At 44.4% G+C, this 17,821-nt stretch overlaps 1 protein-coding gene across 4 annotated transcripts in view; it reads left to right on the top strand.

Moving 5' to 3' along the window:
- The first annotated feature begins 2,714 nt into the window (after positions 1-2,714).
- SLC9A8 (solute carrier family 9 member A8) overlaps positions 2,715-17,821 on the top strand; it is a 68,836-nt gene continuing 53,729 nt past the window's right edge. Inside the window, exons 1-4 of one of the 4 annotated variants that reach the window (XM_053890153.1) lie at positions 2,726-2,842; positions 3,299-3,346; positions 4,725-4,903; positions 11,857-11,937. In XM_053890153.1, the coding sequence (XP_053746128.1) occupies positions 2,817-2,842; positions 3,299-3,346; positions 4,725-4,903; positions 11,857-11,937 (334 nt within the window). In that variant the 5' untranslated portion in view covers positions 2,726-2,816. Of the gene's footprint in view, positions 2,843-3,298; positions 3,347-4,724; positions 4,904-11,856; positions 11,938-17,821 lie in introns of all 4 variants that reach the window. The other 3 variants (XM_053890152.1, XM_019458177.2, XM_019458179.2) reach the window with 3 other exon arrangements.

The following is a 17,821-nucleotide window of genomic DNA, read 5'->3' as shown; positions in this document are numbered from 1 at the left end:
GAGGAGGAGGGGGAGGAAGGGGAGGGGGAGGAGGGGGAGGGGGAGGAGGGGGAGGAGAGGAGGAGGAGAAGAAGGGGGAGGGGGAGGGGGAAGGGGGAGGAGAGGAGGAGGAGGGGGAAAGGGGAGGGGGAGGGGGAAGGGGGAGGGGGAGGGGGAGGAGGAGGAGGAGGAGGAGGAGGAGGAGGAGAAGAAGAAGAAGAAGAAGAAGAAGAAGGAGAAGAAAAGAATTAAGGAAACAATAGCGGAGCACCACACCTACAGGAAGAACTCAATAAACGTTGGCTGGTCCTAAGCATATTCTCTCAGCTTTGTCAACAGCCCTAAGAGGTTTTGGAGTGGCAGGGGACTTTGGGTGTAAGCCAGACAGCTCTCTTCTCTACCTGGTTCTTCAGGACCGAAACCTTGAGGTCATCCTTGACTCCTCGCTTTCTTTCACATGCCACAGTCCCTCAGCAAACCCTGCCTTCAAGATGTACCCAGAATCCAATCCTTCCTGTCATCTCTAGCACATCACCTTGATCCAAACCACCATCAACTCTCACCCTGGTTAGTGCAAAAGCCTCCTAGCCGCCCAGAGGCCTGTCATCCACCCAACTCCCCACAGGCAGGCAAAGTTGTCCCGATAAAAGTCAGGTCAGAGCACTCCTCTTCTCGAAACCCTTCTGTTTCCTAACACATCTAGAGTTAACTTCTTCACTCCTTTATTTATTTGATGATCCTTTATTATTGAGCACCTACTGTACGCTAGGTGCTGTTCTGGAGATGAAACAACAGAGCAGACAAAAACCTCCGCACTCAGGAAGTTTACATCCTTGTGGAGGAAAATGCTTTGGGGAAAAATAACTCGGGGAAGGAGAGGGGGCTTGGGTTTTAAACAGGGTGGTCAGCGAAGTCAGGATGAGGAAGGTAAGCATTAAACAAAAAGCCTAAAACTGGGAAAAGGTGAGATCCAAGGGACGACCCACAAGTGGAGTATTCTAGACAAAGGGCTGAGCAAGCACACCAGTAAGTACCTGGTGTGATCCCAGTTCACACAGAAGCCATTGTGACCACAGTGGAAAATGTGCAGGAGGGAGTGAGTCCATCCACCTCTGAGGGGTAAATGGGGCAGGGTTGAGTCTTGTGAGTTTTCTAAGTCTTTTTTCCTTTGACTGAGATTGGAAGCCAGTGGAGGTTCCAATTTAAGCAGGGCAATGACTAGAGGTGTTTTGTTTTGTTTTGTTTTAATTTATTTAAAAAAAAATTTTATGTTTATTTATTTTTGAGAGAGAGTGTGAGTGAGGGAGGGGAAGAGAGAGAGGGAGACACAGAAGCCAAAGCAGGCGTTGAGCTGTCAGCACAGAGCCCGACGTGGGGCTCGAACCCGCAAACCGTGAGATCGTGACCTGAGCAGAAGTTGGACGCTCAACCAACTGAGCCACCTAGGCACCCCTTGTCTTTAAATTCAAGTTAGTTACCGTGTAGTATTGGTTTCAGGAGTAGACTCAGTGATTCATCACTCACGTGTAACACCCAGTGCTCCTCCCAGCAAGTGCCCTCGTTAATGTCCACCACCCATTTAGCCCATCCCTCCACCCGCCTGCCCTTCAGCAACCCCCAGTTTGTTCTCTGTATTTAAGAGTCTCTTACAGTGTGCCTCCCTCTCTGTTTTTCTCTTTCTTCCTCCCCTTCCCCTGTGTTCATCTGTTTTGTTTCTTAAATTCCACATACGAGTGAAACCACGTATTTGTCTTTCCCTGACTTATTTTGCTGAGCACAATACACCCTAGCTCCATCCGCATTGTTGCAAATGGCAAGATTTCTTTCTTCATGATCACCAAGTAACATTCCATTGTAAATGACTGAAGTTTTAAAGGATCACTGGAGGGGGGAGGGTCTGGCTGGCTGAGTCCCAGGAGCAGGCAACTCTTGATCTTGGGGTTGGGTGTAGAGATTGCTTAAATAAATAACTGAAAAATGTTTTCCAAGGATCGCTGGAGCCCGCGGTGCAGAAGGCCGCGAGGAACAACAGCAGAGCCAGAGACAAGTTTACGGTTTAGGCAGCTACTACAGCTGCTATGAGATATGACGTCTTGGACCTGGAAGGAGGTGGCAACAGCAGAGGTGGTGTCCTATCCAAAGACCTTACACAAGGGTACCAGTCCTCCCGACGGGGTCCCTCTTACCCCTACAACCCTGCCTCGTTCCTTCCTGATATGCTCAACCCTACAGACCACCGCTAGGCACATGCAGTCGACTCCACGAACAAATTAATGAAAGATCCAGGACCAGATCGTCATCACCTACTTGAATGATAGGCATACAGTCAGAACTCAGTAATTGTTTACAGATAGAATACTGCACAATTCTGCGAGGCCCAAGTGGCTAGTCCTCTCTCTACAGCGAGGAAAACTGGGGCTCAGATCGGGGAAGTGTACCCCTGGGGTCCCTCCGCGCCGCCTCGGTTAGACGTTTCCTTCTCAACTTTCGGAACGCAGTCCTCCACACTGGATGGAGAGTGCTTGCTCTCAGGGTGAGTCACAACGACCTCACAGGAGCTTCCCTCAAAACGTCCCCGCCCTGGGATGAAGAAAGGCCAAAACTTCATGGGGCCAGAAGGTCCCCAGACGCAGGGCAGTCAGGCGTCCTAAAAGGGCCCTGGCACGGTCCTCCCACCTTCAGGCCACAGAGACGAAGGGACAGAAGGGCCGCCCTCGCGCGGCCGAGGCCCCGCCCCCCGCTCGTCCGCCAGCCCGCGCCTGCAGCGGAAGCCGGAAGCAAAAGCAGTCCCTGCTAGCCCCCGGCTCCGAACTCGGTGGTCTTGGAGGCTCCGCAGGATGGGGGAGAAGATGGCGGAAGAGGAGTGAGTGGGCATTTCCCGGGCGGCGGAGGCGGCAGGGCTGGGCCCCGGCGGGTGTGACAGCGAGCGCCTCAGGCCGCCCTCCGGCCCTGAAAGGCGGAGCTCCTTGTGCCGGTTGGGCAGGACTAACCATGCCGGCGCCAGCGAGGAGGGCGGGAGGGATGGGCCTGGGCCCAGCCCGGCCCTTAAGCCTCCTGGAGGTCAGATCCTCGTGCAGGGAATCGACAGCCCAGGGCAGGCCTCGAAAGCCGTCTGGCCGAAACCGCAACCCAGATTTCACTTTCCCATTTTTCGGTCTTCTGAATATTGGGGAGAGCTCCGCCGCCTCCTCCAGCAAGTCCCCTACCCCTCTACTTAGCCAGCCGCCTCTTCCATTGTAACGGTCATTTTTCTCTTCTGTCTCCTCCACCGAGATTCATTCATTCATTCATTAACTGTTGGCCATTTACTCTATTCCAGGCCCTGGGCACATAGTAGTGAAGGAGGCCGACCAGGAGCCGCCCTCAGGTAGTTTACATTTTAGTGGGAATAGACCATCAATAGGCAAGATGACTTCAGTGCTCTAAAAGGAAATGGAAGTGTTAGGGCGGGCGTCCCTGCAGGAAGACGTGACATGCCAGCTGAAACTTTAAGGACAAGAAGGAGGGATAGGAGAGGGAACAAGCAAGTGCAAATGGCTGGAAGCAAGAAAGGGCTTAGTGTCTTTTAGGGACAGAAAGAAAGGCAGGATGGCTGGAATAGAAAGAGTGAGGGGCTAGCTGAGATGAGATAGAGATGTGTGAGGCGTCCAGTGTCCTCCAGGTACTTCTGGGGGAAGGACCACTCTTTAGTCTGTCTCCGCACGTGCCGGGCACAATCTATTGCATGTTACAGATGCCCTACCTATGTGGAAGGGTAGGTCAAAATTAAGAAGGAGCCCCCATGGTTGAAATCTGACTCCCTCACCTGACATCTTTTCAGATACGTCTCTTCAGCTGGGTGGTCATTTCATCTTGGCAGCTTATTTACCCAGTGTGTGCTCTATTGCAGACATTGAACTGGGCCTCAGCAGCGCAAAGCAAAAAAGAGGTGGTATGGCCCCAGTGATTTCAAGTTTGGTCTCAAAGCTTGATTCTGCCGCTGGCTAACTGAGCTATTGGCCACGTTATGCAGCCTCTCTGAGTTTCAGTTATTCATGGGTAAAAAAGGGAAAGTAATCGTCCCCATCTCAGGCATGGTTTGCCTATGAAATGAGAGGTTGTGATGTTACCTAGTCTCTGGCATGAAGCATTACTCAATAAACACCAGCTGTTATAATCACAGTTGCAATGACTATTATATGAATATTGCCCTATTTAACAATCCCACCCCGGAGCAAGGAGAGCACTGAGAAACGGGACAGGTGCCATATTACAGGGGACGTTGAGCCTTTGGAAATCTGAGAAGGATTTTGTCAAGTGGGGTGAGGTGTTCCAACCGGATCAACAGTTGGGTAAATTCAGGTGGCTTCGTCAACTTGCAGCTATAAATCAAGGAAAAGAATGTAAACTGGAGAAATAAAGGCGCCTTGTAAATAATGTTGGATCTTGGAATGTGATGACAGTCCAGTGTGCCTCCGTTTGAATCCCTTATTAAATGCCAAAGAGCAGGCAGCATTTTATTTCCACGCTGGCCCCAATTCCCCCCTTGTTTCTGTCCCATAAGCGGCTGGGTTCAGAGCACCTGAAGCCACTGGTACTCTCCTGCTGTGGCAGGCAGGAACTTTCTGGCTCAGTTTGGTTCTAAGACTTGTGAATCCATCATCCTCTTTGCCAGATTCCCCTTCTGCGTGTGTGTGCGTGCGCACGTGTTGGTTCTCAGGGCCCATTTCCCTTTATCTAATACTGCTGCTTTTTATGTCCAACAGGTTCCCTAATACAACTCATGAAGGTTTCAATGTCACTCTCCACACTACCTTGGTTGTCACTACGAAACTGGTGCTCCCGACCCCTGCCAAGCCCATTCTCCCCGTGCAAACGGGGGAGCAGGCTCAGCAGGAGGAACAGTCAAGCGGCATGACCATTTTCTTCAGCCTCCTCGTCCTAGGTGAATGTGGAGACACCCTCGTCTGCCATCCTGAGTGTCTGTGTGTGTTGTCTATAAGGTCCACCCTGTCTAAGCCACCATTTACTTGATGTCAAGTCTTCCTTCCATTTGGTTTTTGCGCTTCAGACACTGAGGGACGATGATCAGTTCATAACATAACAGGGTACTCCTTTTTCTTCGTAAAATCGCCGAGCTTAGCAATTCTGAAGAGCTCTTTCTATAATGTCTTAGATATCATTTGGAAGAAAGGAAGGATTTTTGACCGAGAAAGAACCTTGAGCATCTTCTAGTGTAGTGGGTTTCAGGCTGTGCTCGTGAGTGTGTATGCTTGTGTAGATGGTGGTGATAATGGAGGCGGGGTAAGTCAAATGGGAGGGCATCTGCCTTTTTGACCAGAGACAGCATTTTGTCACTTTGCTCTCAGGTTTCCATGTAAATTTTATTAAAGGTTTTGCCGCTGAGTAAAAGATCAGACACCCTTGCCCTAGCACACTTTTTTCCTTCCCCTTTAACTTTGCCATTAACTGTGGTTGTGACTTTTACCATATCTGTGTACCACCCGTGCTGTTATTTACTTATGTAATATTTTTCTTTGAACAGATTCACTCATTTTGTTCAACCTCCTCCTGTAACGGGTGAGAAAATTTAGGTCCAGAGAGATGAAGTGATTGACTTGCCTGGTTTTGGGGAGACTAGAGATTAAAATTTGGGTTGCCAGACATCAGTCAAGAAGTTTAGGTAATAGGTGATAGTTTAGATGCCTTCTGGAGACCGTAGAGAACTGTTTTAGACAAAAACAAAAAACAAAAAAACAAACAGATGAAACTACATAGCCACCTTGGACTAGCTGACTAAGGAAGAAATAGCTTTGAATTTGACCCAAATCCACACTCTATTTTGAAGAGTGAAGTTGGCATATTTATATTTTCTGGTTAATGGTCAAATAGTTTTAATATAATAATTTTGTTTGAAATCCCAGGACTCGAGGTGCCTGGCTGGCTCAGTCAGAAGAGCATTCAACTCTTGATCTCAGGGTCATGAGTTCAAGCCCCACGTTGGGTGTAGAAATTACTTAAAAAGAAAATCTTTAAAAAAATAAATAAAATCTCAGGTTTTCAGCCTGAGGTTTCAGCCTTATCTCTCATAGATTCCAAAAAAACTTAAAAAAATAAATTTTTTTATGTTATTTTTGAGAGAAAGAGAGAGACAGAGTACGAGCAGGGGAGGGGCAGAGACAGAGGGAGACACAGAATCTGAAGCGGGCTCCAGGCTCTGAGCTGTCAGCACAGAGTCCGGCTCAGGGCTTGAACCCACGGACACGAGATCAGAGTCGACTGACTGAGCCACCCAGGTGTCCTGAAAAACCTTTTAAATAGAATACAGAAAAAGTACACAAACCACCGGCGTTCATCGTCCCGTATGGACTTGATATGCCCAGATAATTTTTTACCTTGTGAATGTAGTTGAATTTTGTTTCTGTTTCTAGGGGATGACTTCAGCAATCAAGGACTCTTGTTTCTCCTTTTTACTCTGTGATGGTAGTTGAATGTAAAGAAAAACAGTTCTTGGTCAAGAAATCTTTAGTACTTGAATCCATAATCTTGAAGGACAAGTATTCCTAGTCTCTTTACATTGTTGTCCGCTTCATAATGGCAGAGAACATAAAAGGCAGAGACCCGGAAGAAAACTTTGGTTTGTAGTCTCCTTTTTTCATGGGAAGATAAAAAGAATAAGTCAGACTTTCAAAGTAATTTTCAGGGTGTGGAGCGTTTAAGGTTGGTTTGTGCCTGAGACCACAAAGCAGGTGGTTATAGTGCTTTTAATCCCGGCCAAACCCAGCACAGCGGTAACACATCTTTGGGGCCAGAAAGGTCTAAACTGTTTACTAGTGTCGTGTATTTCACTTGGATATCTTTTCAAACAGATGGTAAACCTGGACTTCACAGTCACACTAGGGTCAGGTGCGTTCTGTTTTCACCTAATCAGACCGTTGGCAGTCTAGGAATTGATGTCTCCATTTTTTATGGATAGGTCAGCACGCATTAGCAGAGTGGAATGCTTTCTTTTTAAATAAATTTGAAGACATTTTTTCTCTTGTATATTATCAACAAAATATGTATCTTGTATATTGATTCCTGATTAGATGTCCAAACATATAAATCTGATAAAAAATTGGAGTTCATAGGTATTTTGCTGGGGCGCCTGGGTGGCTCAGTGAGTTAAGCCTCAAACTTCAACTCAGGTCATGATCTCACAGTCCGTGAGTTCGAGCCCCGCGTCGGACTCTGTGCTGGCAGCTCAGAGCCTAGAGCCTGCTTCAGATTCTGTGTGTGTCTCTCTCTCTCTGCCCCTCCCCTGCTTGCATTCTTGTCTCCCTCTCTCTCTCAAAAATAAATGAAGATTAAAAGAAAAAAAATTTTTTTAAATAGGTATCTTGCTAACTCACTGAGTACATGAACTGTAGTGAATTGAGGGAAATTGGGGTCCGTGATTTATTCTAGACTTCAGGAACTCCTAACCTGGAACACATTTAACCACTTTTGCTTACTGTTTTAGTCAAGTCAAATGAAATTGTAACTTTTATGTCCTTTAAGCTTGTCAAAGGATTACAGTGTGTTCCCCTTTTTTGAGAAAGGATGCCAAAACTCTAGTTACTTTTGACTTTAGAAGCTTGAAATCAGTTGACTTACATTTAACCCTTGCTGATCTTGGACTCTGCAGAAACAATGGTGAGTCATTTTTATTGACCTACTAGAGTTAACAATTAGCATCATTTGGCACATACATTTTATTTATTTACTTTTTTATTTTTTTTATTTTTTTAAATTTTTTTTAACGTTTATTTATTTTTGAGACAGAGAGAGACAGAGCATGAACGGGGGAGGGGCAGAGAGAGAGGGAGACACAGAATCGGAAACAGGCTCCAGGCTCCGAGCCATCAGCCCAGAGCCCCACGCGGGGCTCGAACTCACGGACCGTGAGATCATGACCTGAGCCGAAGTCGGACGCGTAACCGACCGAGCCACCCAGGCGCCCCAAGGCACATACATTTTATATAACTCCATTATGCACATGCATTTTATTTAACTCCATTGAACTGAATGGAGTTACTAAAATTGATACGCCTGTTTTGATGAACTTTCCATAATGATTACTTCAGGCATGAATGTTTAGAAACATTAACTTGCGGTGTACCTACCCTCCATACCTCACAGAAACTTTTGCCTCTTGCTCTGTTTTTTCCAAGGTTACTTGAAAACGTGTACTTGTGTGTGTATCTACATATATCCATTCATATGCACATTCATTTGTAAAGGCACATAGAGCTTGGATTTTGTTTGTTTTAATACAAACAGGATTCAGTAACTTGCTTTTTCATCTCACAGATGCCTTGGAGATCCTTTTATGTTCTATTTTTTTATATCTGCTTTTTTTTGAAGAATGTGTGTTAAAGTAAACATAAAATATATACCATTTTATCTAAAGTGTACGATTCGGTATCATCTAGGACTCTCACGATGCCGATGCAACGATCAGCATTATCTAGTTTCAGAACATTTTCATCACCCCAAAAGGAAACTCAGTGTCCATCGAAAGCCGTCACTCCCCATCTTCCCCTACCCCGGGTCTTTACTAAACACTATTTTGCATTCTATCCCTAGGAATTTGCCTACTCAGAATATTTCAGACACAACTAGAATCATGCAACATGTGGTCTTTTTTTTTTTTTTTTTTTTTAATTTTTTTTTTCAACGTTTTTTGTTTATTTTTGGGACAGAGAGAGACAGAGCATGAACGGGGGAGGGGCAGAGAGAGAGGGAGACACAGAATCGGAAACAGGCTCCAGGCTCCGAGCCATCAGCCCAGAGCCCGACGCGGGGCTCGAACTCACGGACCGCGAGATCGTGACCTGGCTGAAGTCGGACGTTCAACCGACTGCGCCACCCAGGCGCCCCCTATACGTGGTCTTTTATGTCTGGCTTCTTTCACTTAGCATCATGTCTTCGAGGTTCATCCGTGTCATAGCATGTGTTAGAAGTACATTCATTTTTATGGCTGAATAATAATTCCCTTTATAGATATTCCACATTATGTTTATTCACCAGTTGACAGACATTTGGATTGTTTCTGTGTTTTGGCTATTGTGAATAGGGCTGCTGTCGACATTTGTGTATAGGTTTTTGCGTAGATGTATGTTTTTATTTCTCTTTGATACATACGTACATACAGGAGTGCAGCTGCTGGTGGTTGCTCTATGTGTAACTTTCTCAGGAACTCATACTTTGCACAGAGGCCGTACCATATTTCGTTCCCACCAGCAATGGCCTAGAGTTCCGGTGTCTCCGCGTCCTTGCCAACACTTGTTATTTTCCATTGTGTTTTGTTTTATTTTTTAATTATCACCATCTCTTACTCATTGGTCGGTGTGAAGTTGCATCTTGTGGTCTTGATTTGCATTTCTCCAGGGACAAATGAGGTTGAGCATCTTTTCATGTGCTACTTGGCCATTTGTTTGTTTGGAGGGATGTCTATTCTGGTTCTTTGTCCATTTTCAAATTCCATTGTTTGTCTTTTTGTTATTGAGTTGTAAGAGTTCATATGTATTCTGGTTGCTAGACCTGTATCAGATTAATGATTTACAAATATTTTCATCCATTCTTTGGGCCATCTTTTCAGACGTCATTCTTTTAAACGGTTGAAGACCATGCCCTGGCATTGCTGAACCTCCTACTTAGCACTCTCTGTTGATAGATGGTTTTCCCCTTTGTCTTAAAGGGGCAAATTGTTGTTTGATTTACAAGAATAAACTATTTATTTTTAAACTTTGAAGTTTTTTTTTTTTAATTTTTTAATGTTTATTTTTGTGAGAGACAGAGAGACAGAGCGTGAGCAAGGGAGGGGCATAGAGAGAGAAACAGAACCTAAAGCAGGCTCCAGGCTCTGAGCTGTCATCACAGAGCCTGACACGGGGCTCAAACACAAACTGCGAGATCATGACCTGAGCCGAAGTCGGACGCTTAACCGACTGAGCCACTCAGGTGCCCCTAAACTTTGAAGTTTTTTTTTTTAAAGTTTATGTTTATTTATTTTTGAGAGAGAGCAAGAGTGCGTAGGGCAGGGCCAGAGGAGGGTGGACAGAGGATCTGAAGCAGGCTCCGTGCTGATGGCAGAGAGCCCAACACAGGACTCAAACTCACGAACCATGAGATCGTGACCCGAGCCAAAGTCAGGAGGCTTAACCGACTGAGCCACCCAGGCACCCCGAGAATAAACTTTTTCAATTAATTTTTTCATCTAGCTTGGTGCAAAGAAAGATCAGAAACTGAGTGAACTCCCTAGATCTATATTCAGCCCACTTATGTACCTGCCTTTTTAGACAGTAGGCCTGCTCACTAGTCACATGTCGTGCTTACGCATTAGAACATTTTTCTTGCTCTTGGTATTTAATGTAGGAGTTTTCTAACTAGGTTAAATATTTATAATAAAGTAACACCACAGATTGATAGTTGAAAGCACAGAATGCAAGAAGGACAAAATTTCTATATTTACAACTGTTTCCTTTTTCTGGCCACCTGGTGCTTTTTGGTGGGCCTAACAATATCTGGTCTGTCAGTGCAGGCTCTGAGGGTGGCCATTTAACCACTATGCGGATTGTTTAAACATTTCCTTTTACAAAAAAGGCAACAGTTATACTTAGTACTGTTAAGATAGTCCTGTGATTGATGAGATGCTATCCCACCTAGGTGCATAATAAAAGAAAGAGATACGCACACTTGCATTTGGGCCATGAAATTACATTTAGGAATTATTTATGTGAAAATACACTCTTATGGGGGGGAGGGTCCAGAGATACTTATCTCTTTCAGTTTTACATTCTTTTGTTTCTTTTCGTGACCGCCCCACTTGTGAGCAAAATTAAACATGACTCCTGTTTTGGTGACTGAGGAATGAAGACAGGCGGAAGGGAGGTGGTGGATGCCTATGGCTAAAGGCACAGGGTTGGGGGGCCTGGGGGGGCTCGGTCAGTTAAGTCTCCGACTCTTGATTTCGATTCAGGTCATGATCTCACAGTTTCTTGAGTTTGAGGCCTGCATGGGCCTCTGCAGTTGCACCCTCTCTCTCTCTCAAAATAAGTAAATAAAACTTAAAAACAAAAACATAAAGGCACAGGGTTGGAATCGGGCTCAACCCTGCAGCACCTACAGTGACATGACCTCTTGAAGCCTGTTTTTGTGCCTATAATCAAAGGAGATTATGGTAATAATAGCTCATTAAGAGGGTTGTGGGGGCTAAATGAGACTGTGTTTGAGAAGTACTCAGTGCAGTGTCTGGCCATGGGGAGCCCTCAACTAGTGGGAGCCCCAGTACGTAGCTGAGGAGCAGGCACCCCATCTTTAGGTCTCGGATGTTCTCCCCACCAGACCACAGTTTTGACTTAGTTCTCTGTGGACTATACTCTCACTTCATTCTCTGTGAAAAGAAAACCAATCCCATGGTGGCAAAACACTTTGTGGCAACATATTCTGTTGCAGTTATATTTGATTAAAGGGATTGATTTCCCTGACTTCCTCCTCCCATTTCAGATTTTCCAGGTGATTACTTCCAAAAAGTTGAAGACCATTTCTCAGAATTAGAGATTTGAATACATGATTGTATAAGGTTTATGCGGTTAGGGGAAAAGATTAGATGTCTGTTGCTCTTTGAGCAACCACTGGAAAATAAACTAGTTCAGGCATATAAAAAATCTGGAGACAATGTTACAAAACAGTGAATCTCCTTCCAGGTTAAGAAATAAGAGATTGGAAAAAGAACTGAAGTTTCCCATGTCATTGTCCGCTGTCCATTTTCCTTAGCAGCAGCACCCCCCCCCCCCAGAAGTAACCATTGCTTTGAACTTGGTGTTTATTATTTGAAATTGTGCTGTTTTAACAGTGTCTTATTTTTTCCCACAGCTATCTGCATCATATTGGTGCATTTACTGATCCGATACAGATTACATTTCTTGCCAGAGAGTGTTGCTGTTGTTTCTTTAGGTAAGTGCTTGTCAGTGATCCTATAATAAAAGCAGTAATAATACCATTTTTTGAGTGCCTTCCTAGTGCCAGAAACAGCATGAGATGTGGTACATGCCCAATTTCATTTAATCCTCACTGTAACCTGCCACGAGGGTGTTATGATCCCATTTTACAGATGAGGACACCGTGACTCAGGAGTGATGACCTCCTAAAGGTCACATAGAAGCCCCCCCCTCCCCCCCCCGCCCCCCCCCTCCCCCCCCGTTCTGCTTCTAGAACTACCCTCGGGACACATTGACCTCTGTTACTAGGTTATGCAGACACCCAAGTCTACTAAGGCAAGTAATGGACACTTAATTCATAGGGTCACTGAATTTTACAGCCAGAAGGAACTCTCACTTCATGGTCTAAGAAGGAGAAATGGCTCACTCTAATGTCAGAATGAGATCTAAGGTGTTCAGGAGTATTCCATTCTACCTCACTTGCATGTCTTTCTTGTTTCCTGTGGCAATAAATTGTTAAGATAACTAGCCTCTGTATGTCAACTATACTTCAGTAAAATTAAAAAAGGAAAAAAAAAAAGGTAATCAGCTCCTATTTAGAGGGAATGAATCAGTGTAATAATAGATGTGAGCTCACATGAAAGTTAATTGAAATGGTTAATGAAGGAAGAAGCAGGGACCTTCCTTCTCAGTAAGGATTAAAATCAAGACAAAAATGTGTTTGGGGGTGCTTAAGGCATGGAAAATAAGGTTTCACTGAGACCCGCTAAGCCATTTATCAGTTTATGATATTGTGTTGTTTTTTCCACTTGCCTACTCATGAGATTTAATTTTCCCTCATCACCACCGATGCTCTCTGTAAGTTAATTTTCTTTGCCTTACAGGTTTGGTTGAGTAATATTTTTATAATACATTGATGGTTTAGCTTAACTTTGGAAATGAATGTTCAGACTTTGATTCCCCGTCCCCTGTCATCGTCTGCATTCCTACTAAGCTGGTTCAGCCCCTCCTGTGTTTTCCCTGGGCTTCACATTACTCCTCTAAGTGGTGCCTAGTTCTCACCTATGAGCTTTTGCATTGCCACCTCATGTGAGCCTTGTAACCCCCCAGTGATGCCATATCTTAAGGAAGAAACACCACTGGATAGTACTGATCTTCAGTCAAGAGTTGGAAAACAATTTTACTTAGAGTTCCTATTCTCTGTTTAGCAGGCTCTTGAGCTGCACATCCCGGCAGATTCTAACAGCCTTAGCTAACGAGATAGAAAGCCTTCAAGGTCTAAGAATGTATGATCATCCCTTTTCTGCTATCAGGACACTGAAAATAGCCTACACAACTAACACCTATTCTGGGACATTCAGTAAAGACTTAAAACACCACTCCAAGGAATGTACAGTTTTGCAGTCAGCTTTCATAGTTTCTTAGAATAAGAACTATAGCTGATGTGTGTTTAGTTATTGTGCCATGGAAATGATGGTTCTTATCATTTGGTTTGGAATGTCATGTTCTTCACTCTTTGAATGTTTGGGTAACTGTAGGTCAGTGAACACCAGTGCTTGTACTAGGAGTTATAGCAGACACTGTCGGTTGCCTACCCAAGGGCCATTGCCCCTTCTTCCTTGAAAATAGAACCCTAATTTTGATCAGGTATCTTGCCACAGTGCACTCAAGGAAGGCGTGCCCCTCCAAGTCAAGACTGCTCTTTGCCATCGTGATAATTCCACTCTCCTTTGCCGTTGATTGGTTGAATGAGGTGAAGGCAGCAAGGCAGTGTGAAACCCCATCCTGGCCAGTGAGACCACGGGGCAGAGTGTGGGGGTGGAGTGTGCCTTATCCTCTCTGATGAGAAGTTTCCCGTACCTTTGATTCAGTTGTGTGACGATCTGATGCCTGGAGCATTGGGAGCCATCTTGCCATCACTGTGGCTCAAAGACAAAAGCCAGAATGCTAAGGATCGCCAGGGAGACAGATGAGAAACCCAGATTCTCGATTGCATCATTGTTTTGTTGAATCGATAGCCCTGGAGCTGCCTGTTGTATGAAATAAGAAACATGTGTTGTTGAAGCCATTTTTAAGCAGGTGTTCTTTTACTTGCAGCTAAAAGCATCTCAACAAATATAGGGCTCTTTCCATTCAAGGGGCAAGATCAGTTCAAATTGATTCAAAGAAAAATTGGCAGGGTTGGAGTTGCAGACCCATTGGCCTTTGGAACCAGAAAACCTACCAGTGACACTGGCTTCAGACTCAGGTGGATCAAGTCTCCTAAACTCAAGTTTTCTCCACCTCTCAACAGTGCTTCCCTCTGTTTCGGCTTCAGTCTCAGGCAGGCTCCCTCCGTGTGATAAGCCGTTCCAGCTTCGGGCCTACTACCCTTACAGGAGCAGTCACAGTGGGAAAACGTGGCCTCCTCTTCTTCCTGTTTCCACCAGAAGTTGTAGGATGAACTCTGACCTCCTGGCTTCCCCATTCTGCACACAGGGTGGGATGGTGTTGGGGACTGGCCAAGGCTCTCCATCCACAGGGTTCACTTCTTCACTGATGGAGCAGAAATAACTAGCCTGTAGGGCCCGGTCGTGGGAGGGTTGATGGCAAGTAAATCTTGCTTTCAAAACTTTTGTTAGCTAACTTGGGTGATTGGAATGCTAAGGGTAATTCCAAGAAGAGTGCTGGGGTCCAGAAGGTATTTTTTATTATGTTAGAAGACGTTTGGTTAGAATTTAGAAATGCTGACAAAGCTATCAAAATAGTTTTATATTTCATAAAGCTATGTAAATTGAAGGAAAACTTTTTTTTCTCTTACTGGAGCAAAGTGTAACAAAATATTGAGCTATCCACCATTTCAAGAATTTCCAGCTTTTGTGCCAACGAAGAATCTAGATGAAGCTGCCAGAGAAAATAGAGTTTTCATTCTTTAGGGATAAACTCTCCCAGCCTACCTCTTCTAGCCCAAAGTTACTTTTCAGACTGCAGTCATTGAGAGACATGATTGGCCTTTCGTGTTACAGTTAAACATTCAGAGTACCTAAGAAACTATTAGTATAGAAAAGGACTATCTACACTTTAAAAGCACATTTTCCCCCTTCTATTGTCTTGTAATTTCAAATGAGCCTCCAGACTTTTCTCATTGTTTCTAAAAAAAAAGTATCAACATGAAATTCTAAAAATATTTTCTTGACCCTTCTTCAGAGCTTTTGGATACTTTCTGTACTTAGGGAATTTTGTAGCTTAGGCCTTTAAAAAAAAATTTTTTTTTTTTTGCACAAAGAGCTAGACAGAAAAAGAACAATCCTTTTCATTGACAACTTCAGCTATTTTCATTCTGCTTCATTCCCTTCCAAACCATATGTAGATTCGATGACTTTACTTGGTTTGAATTTGTATCATTTTTTGTGTTCTTTCCTTTTTACTAGTCTTTTCATTAAAGTTCACATATTTACTTCTGTCAGTGCTGATTCACTCTATATTTAGGACTGAAATTTACAAGGAATAAAAAGGAAATAATTGTACTGCCCACTATCCTCTGTCACGTATAGCGAAACAGGAGATTTTCCCTCCCACAATCATACTTTATTTCAGAGAGAGGAAAGGCCAGAAGGGGTTAAGTAAGGGCTGGAAATTTGCCCTTTCAAATGCCAAGGCCTAGCCTGAAGACTACTGATAATTAGAAACACTGGATTTGATCGAATCATTGGTAGGATGCACAAAAGTGCTTCCTTGTCATAACTTTCTTAACTATGTGCCTTTAGTATTATTGACTCGTTCTTGTTCTGACTAAAGGATTTCATTTTTTTTTTTTTTTTTTTTTTCAGTAGGAGAATAGTGCTCTTTGTGGGGCATCTGGACGGCTCAGTTGAGTGTCTGCCTTTGGCTCAGGCCGTGATCTCACGCTTCGTGAGTTTGAGCCCCACATCAGGCTGTCTGCTGTCAGTGCAGAGCCTGCTTCAAATCCTCTGTCCCCCTCTGTCTGCCCTTCTCCCCCTCGTGCACGCACTCTAATTTACATTAAAAAATTTTTTTTAATATCCATTTGTTTTTGAGACAGAGACAGAGCATGAGTGGGGGAGGAGGGGCAGAGAGAGAGGGAGACACAGAATGCGAAGCAGACTCCAGGTTCTGAGCTGTCAGCACAGAGCCCGACGCGGGGCTCGAACACACGAACTGTGAGATCATGACCTGAGCTGAAGTCGGACGCTCAACCCAGTGGGCCACCCAGGCGCCCCCTTCTCTCTAAAACAAACATTAAAAAAAAAAAAAAAAAAAAAAAAAAAAAAAAAAAAGAATAATGCTCCTTGTGTCAGTGGGTGTTTTGAGTGGAAAGCGATGAGAAATCACTCAATTCCTGAGTTACTAACTAAAGGTAATTCCAGAAAAAGCAGATGTAGTAATGATATTTTTAAATTTTTTTTTAATGTTCATTTATTTTTGAGACAAAGAGACAGAGAGACAGAGTGTGAGTGGGGGAGGGGCAGAGAGAGAGGGAGACACAGAATCCCAAGCAGGCTGCAGGCCCCGAGCTCTCAGCACAGAGCTCCATAGGGCTAGAACTCACAAACTGAGATCATGATCTGAGCCGAAGTCAGACGCTTAACCAATGGAGCCACCCAGGCGCGCCTGTAGTAATGACATTCTAATTGTAGTTAAGTTCTTAAAATTTTTTTTTAAATTTTAAGACAAAGGGAGAATCCTAGCTGTAACTGTAACAGCTTTTGTTACTTTTTACACTGTTAAAGTCTAATGCTGACATAGCTTCCAGTGTCTCCCCGGAAACTCCTCGGATCTGAGGGGCTTTGATTTTTATTAGAGACGAAACAGGCATTCATTTGTGGGTATTAGAGTAGCTGTCTGAGAGGCAGAGGCCAGAGTTGGTTGTCAGACTGACAAAATGATCACGTTAGACTCTCAGGATTTTCAAGGCTGTGCTCGAGGCAGGGAGGAGTGCCAGCACAGACTCAGTTTGTAGACACACGGGTCAGAGGGGACATCTTGTTGCTGTTCTGCCATGAACTAAATGCGTGCCCTCTGCGTGGAGTAAGTTCCTCCTTTTTCCTGGAGTCCTGCCTTGACTTACCTAGTTTTATGGTCATCTCCTCTTGGCTAAGCCTTTTATCATCCATAGGTTAGATTTTATACTCAAATCTTCCAGTTACACCAAAATAGATAGTCTAAATTTTAAAAATGATAAATAAATAATAACTGTTAAATAATTGTATTCTGAAAGTTGCTACATTGGGGCTGATTTCTCTGACTTCCTCTTGTACCACATAAATGTTCTCCTCTGTGCTTGAAAAAGGAATAACATTGCTCTGAAAGGGTGAGCTGCTTTAAAAACGAAACATTTGGACAGCCTTTCCCCCCCAGAAAACAAACTGCCCTGAGGGATGGATTCTCATTTTAGAGTCTCTTTGGGGTAATTACTGTAGGTAGCAGAGTCAAGGACTGGATTTTCATACTTACCTTACCAGAGTATAACTTGGCTCTATAATTACAGCTGACAAAATGTGCTAAAAATATATTAACGTATTTTCAAAAAATCGTCTGTGGTTAAAAGAGGATTATGTAAGTAAGTATATCCCTTTTTGCCTCATTATATAGTAGCAGACCTGTCTCCTCATGATGATCAGGGTCAGTCATCCCTGCCAGTATCGGTAAGCCTTTTCTAGGCCTGCTGGTCTGTTGACTCAAAGTGCCCAAGGGACCAGGCAGCAGCCATTGTAACGCTTACTATGTGAACCCTGGTGGAAAGGTCACCTTCTGGGAGCCAGGACCTTTCGACCCCCTGAGCCTGTAGTTTCAGGCTATGGGAGCAGAAGTTCTCCAAGTGGGCATCCCTACTCCCAAGGGAGTCTCTGAGAGTGATGTTGAATGGGGCCACTCCTACAGTAAGCAGGTGCTGTGCCCCG

This window comes from Panthera pardus, unplaced genomic scaffold (genome assembly GCF_024362965.1).
Source record: "Panthera pardus isolate Hobbes unplaced genomic scaffold, ASM2436296v1 HiC_scaffold_25, whole genome shotgun sequence".
Lineage (NCBI taxonomy): Eukaryota > Metazoa > Chordata > Mammalia > Carnivora > Felidae > Panthera > Panthera pardus.
This window is presented reverse-complemented; position numbering and strand designations above follow the sequence as displayed.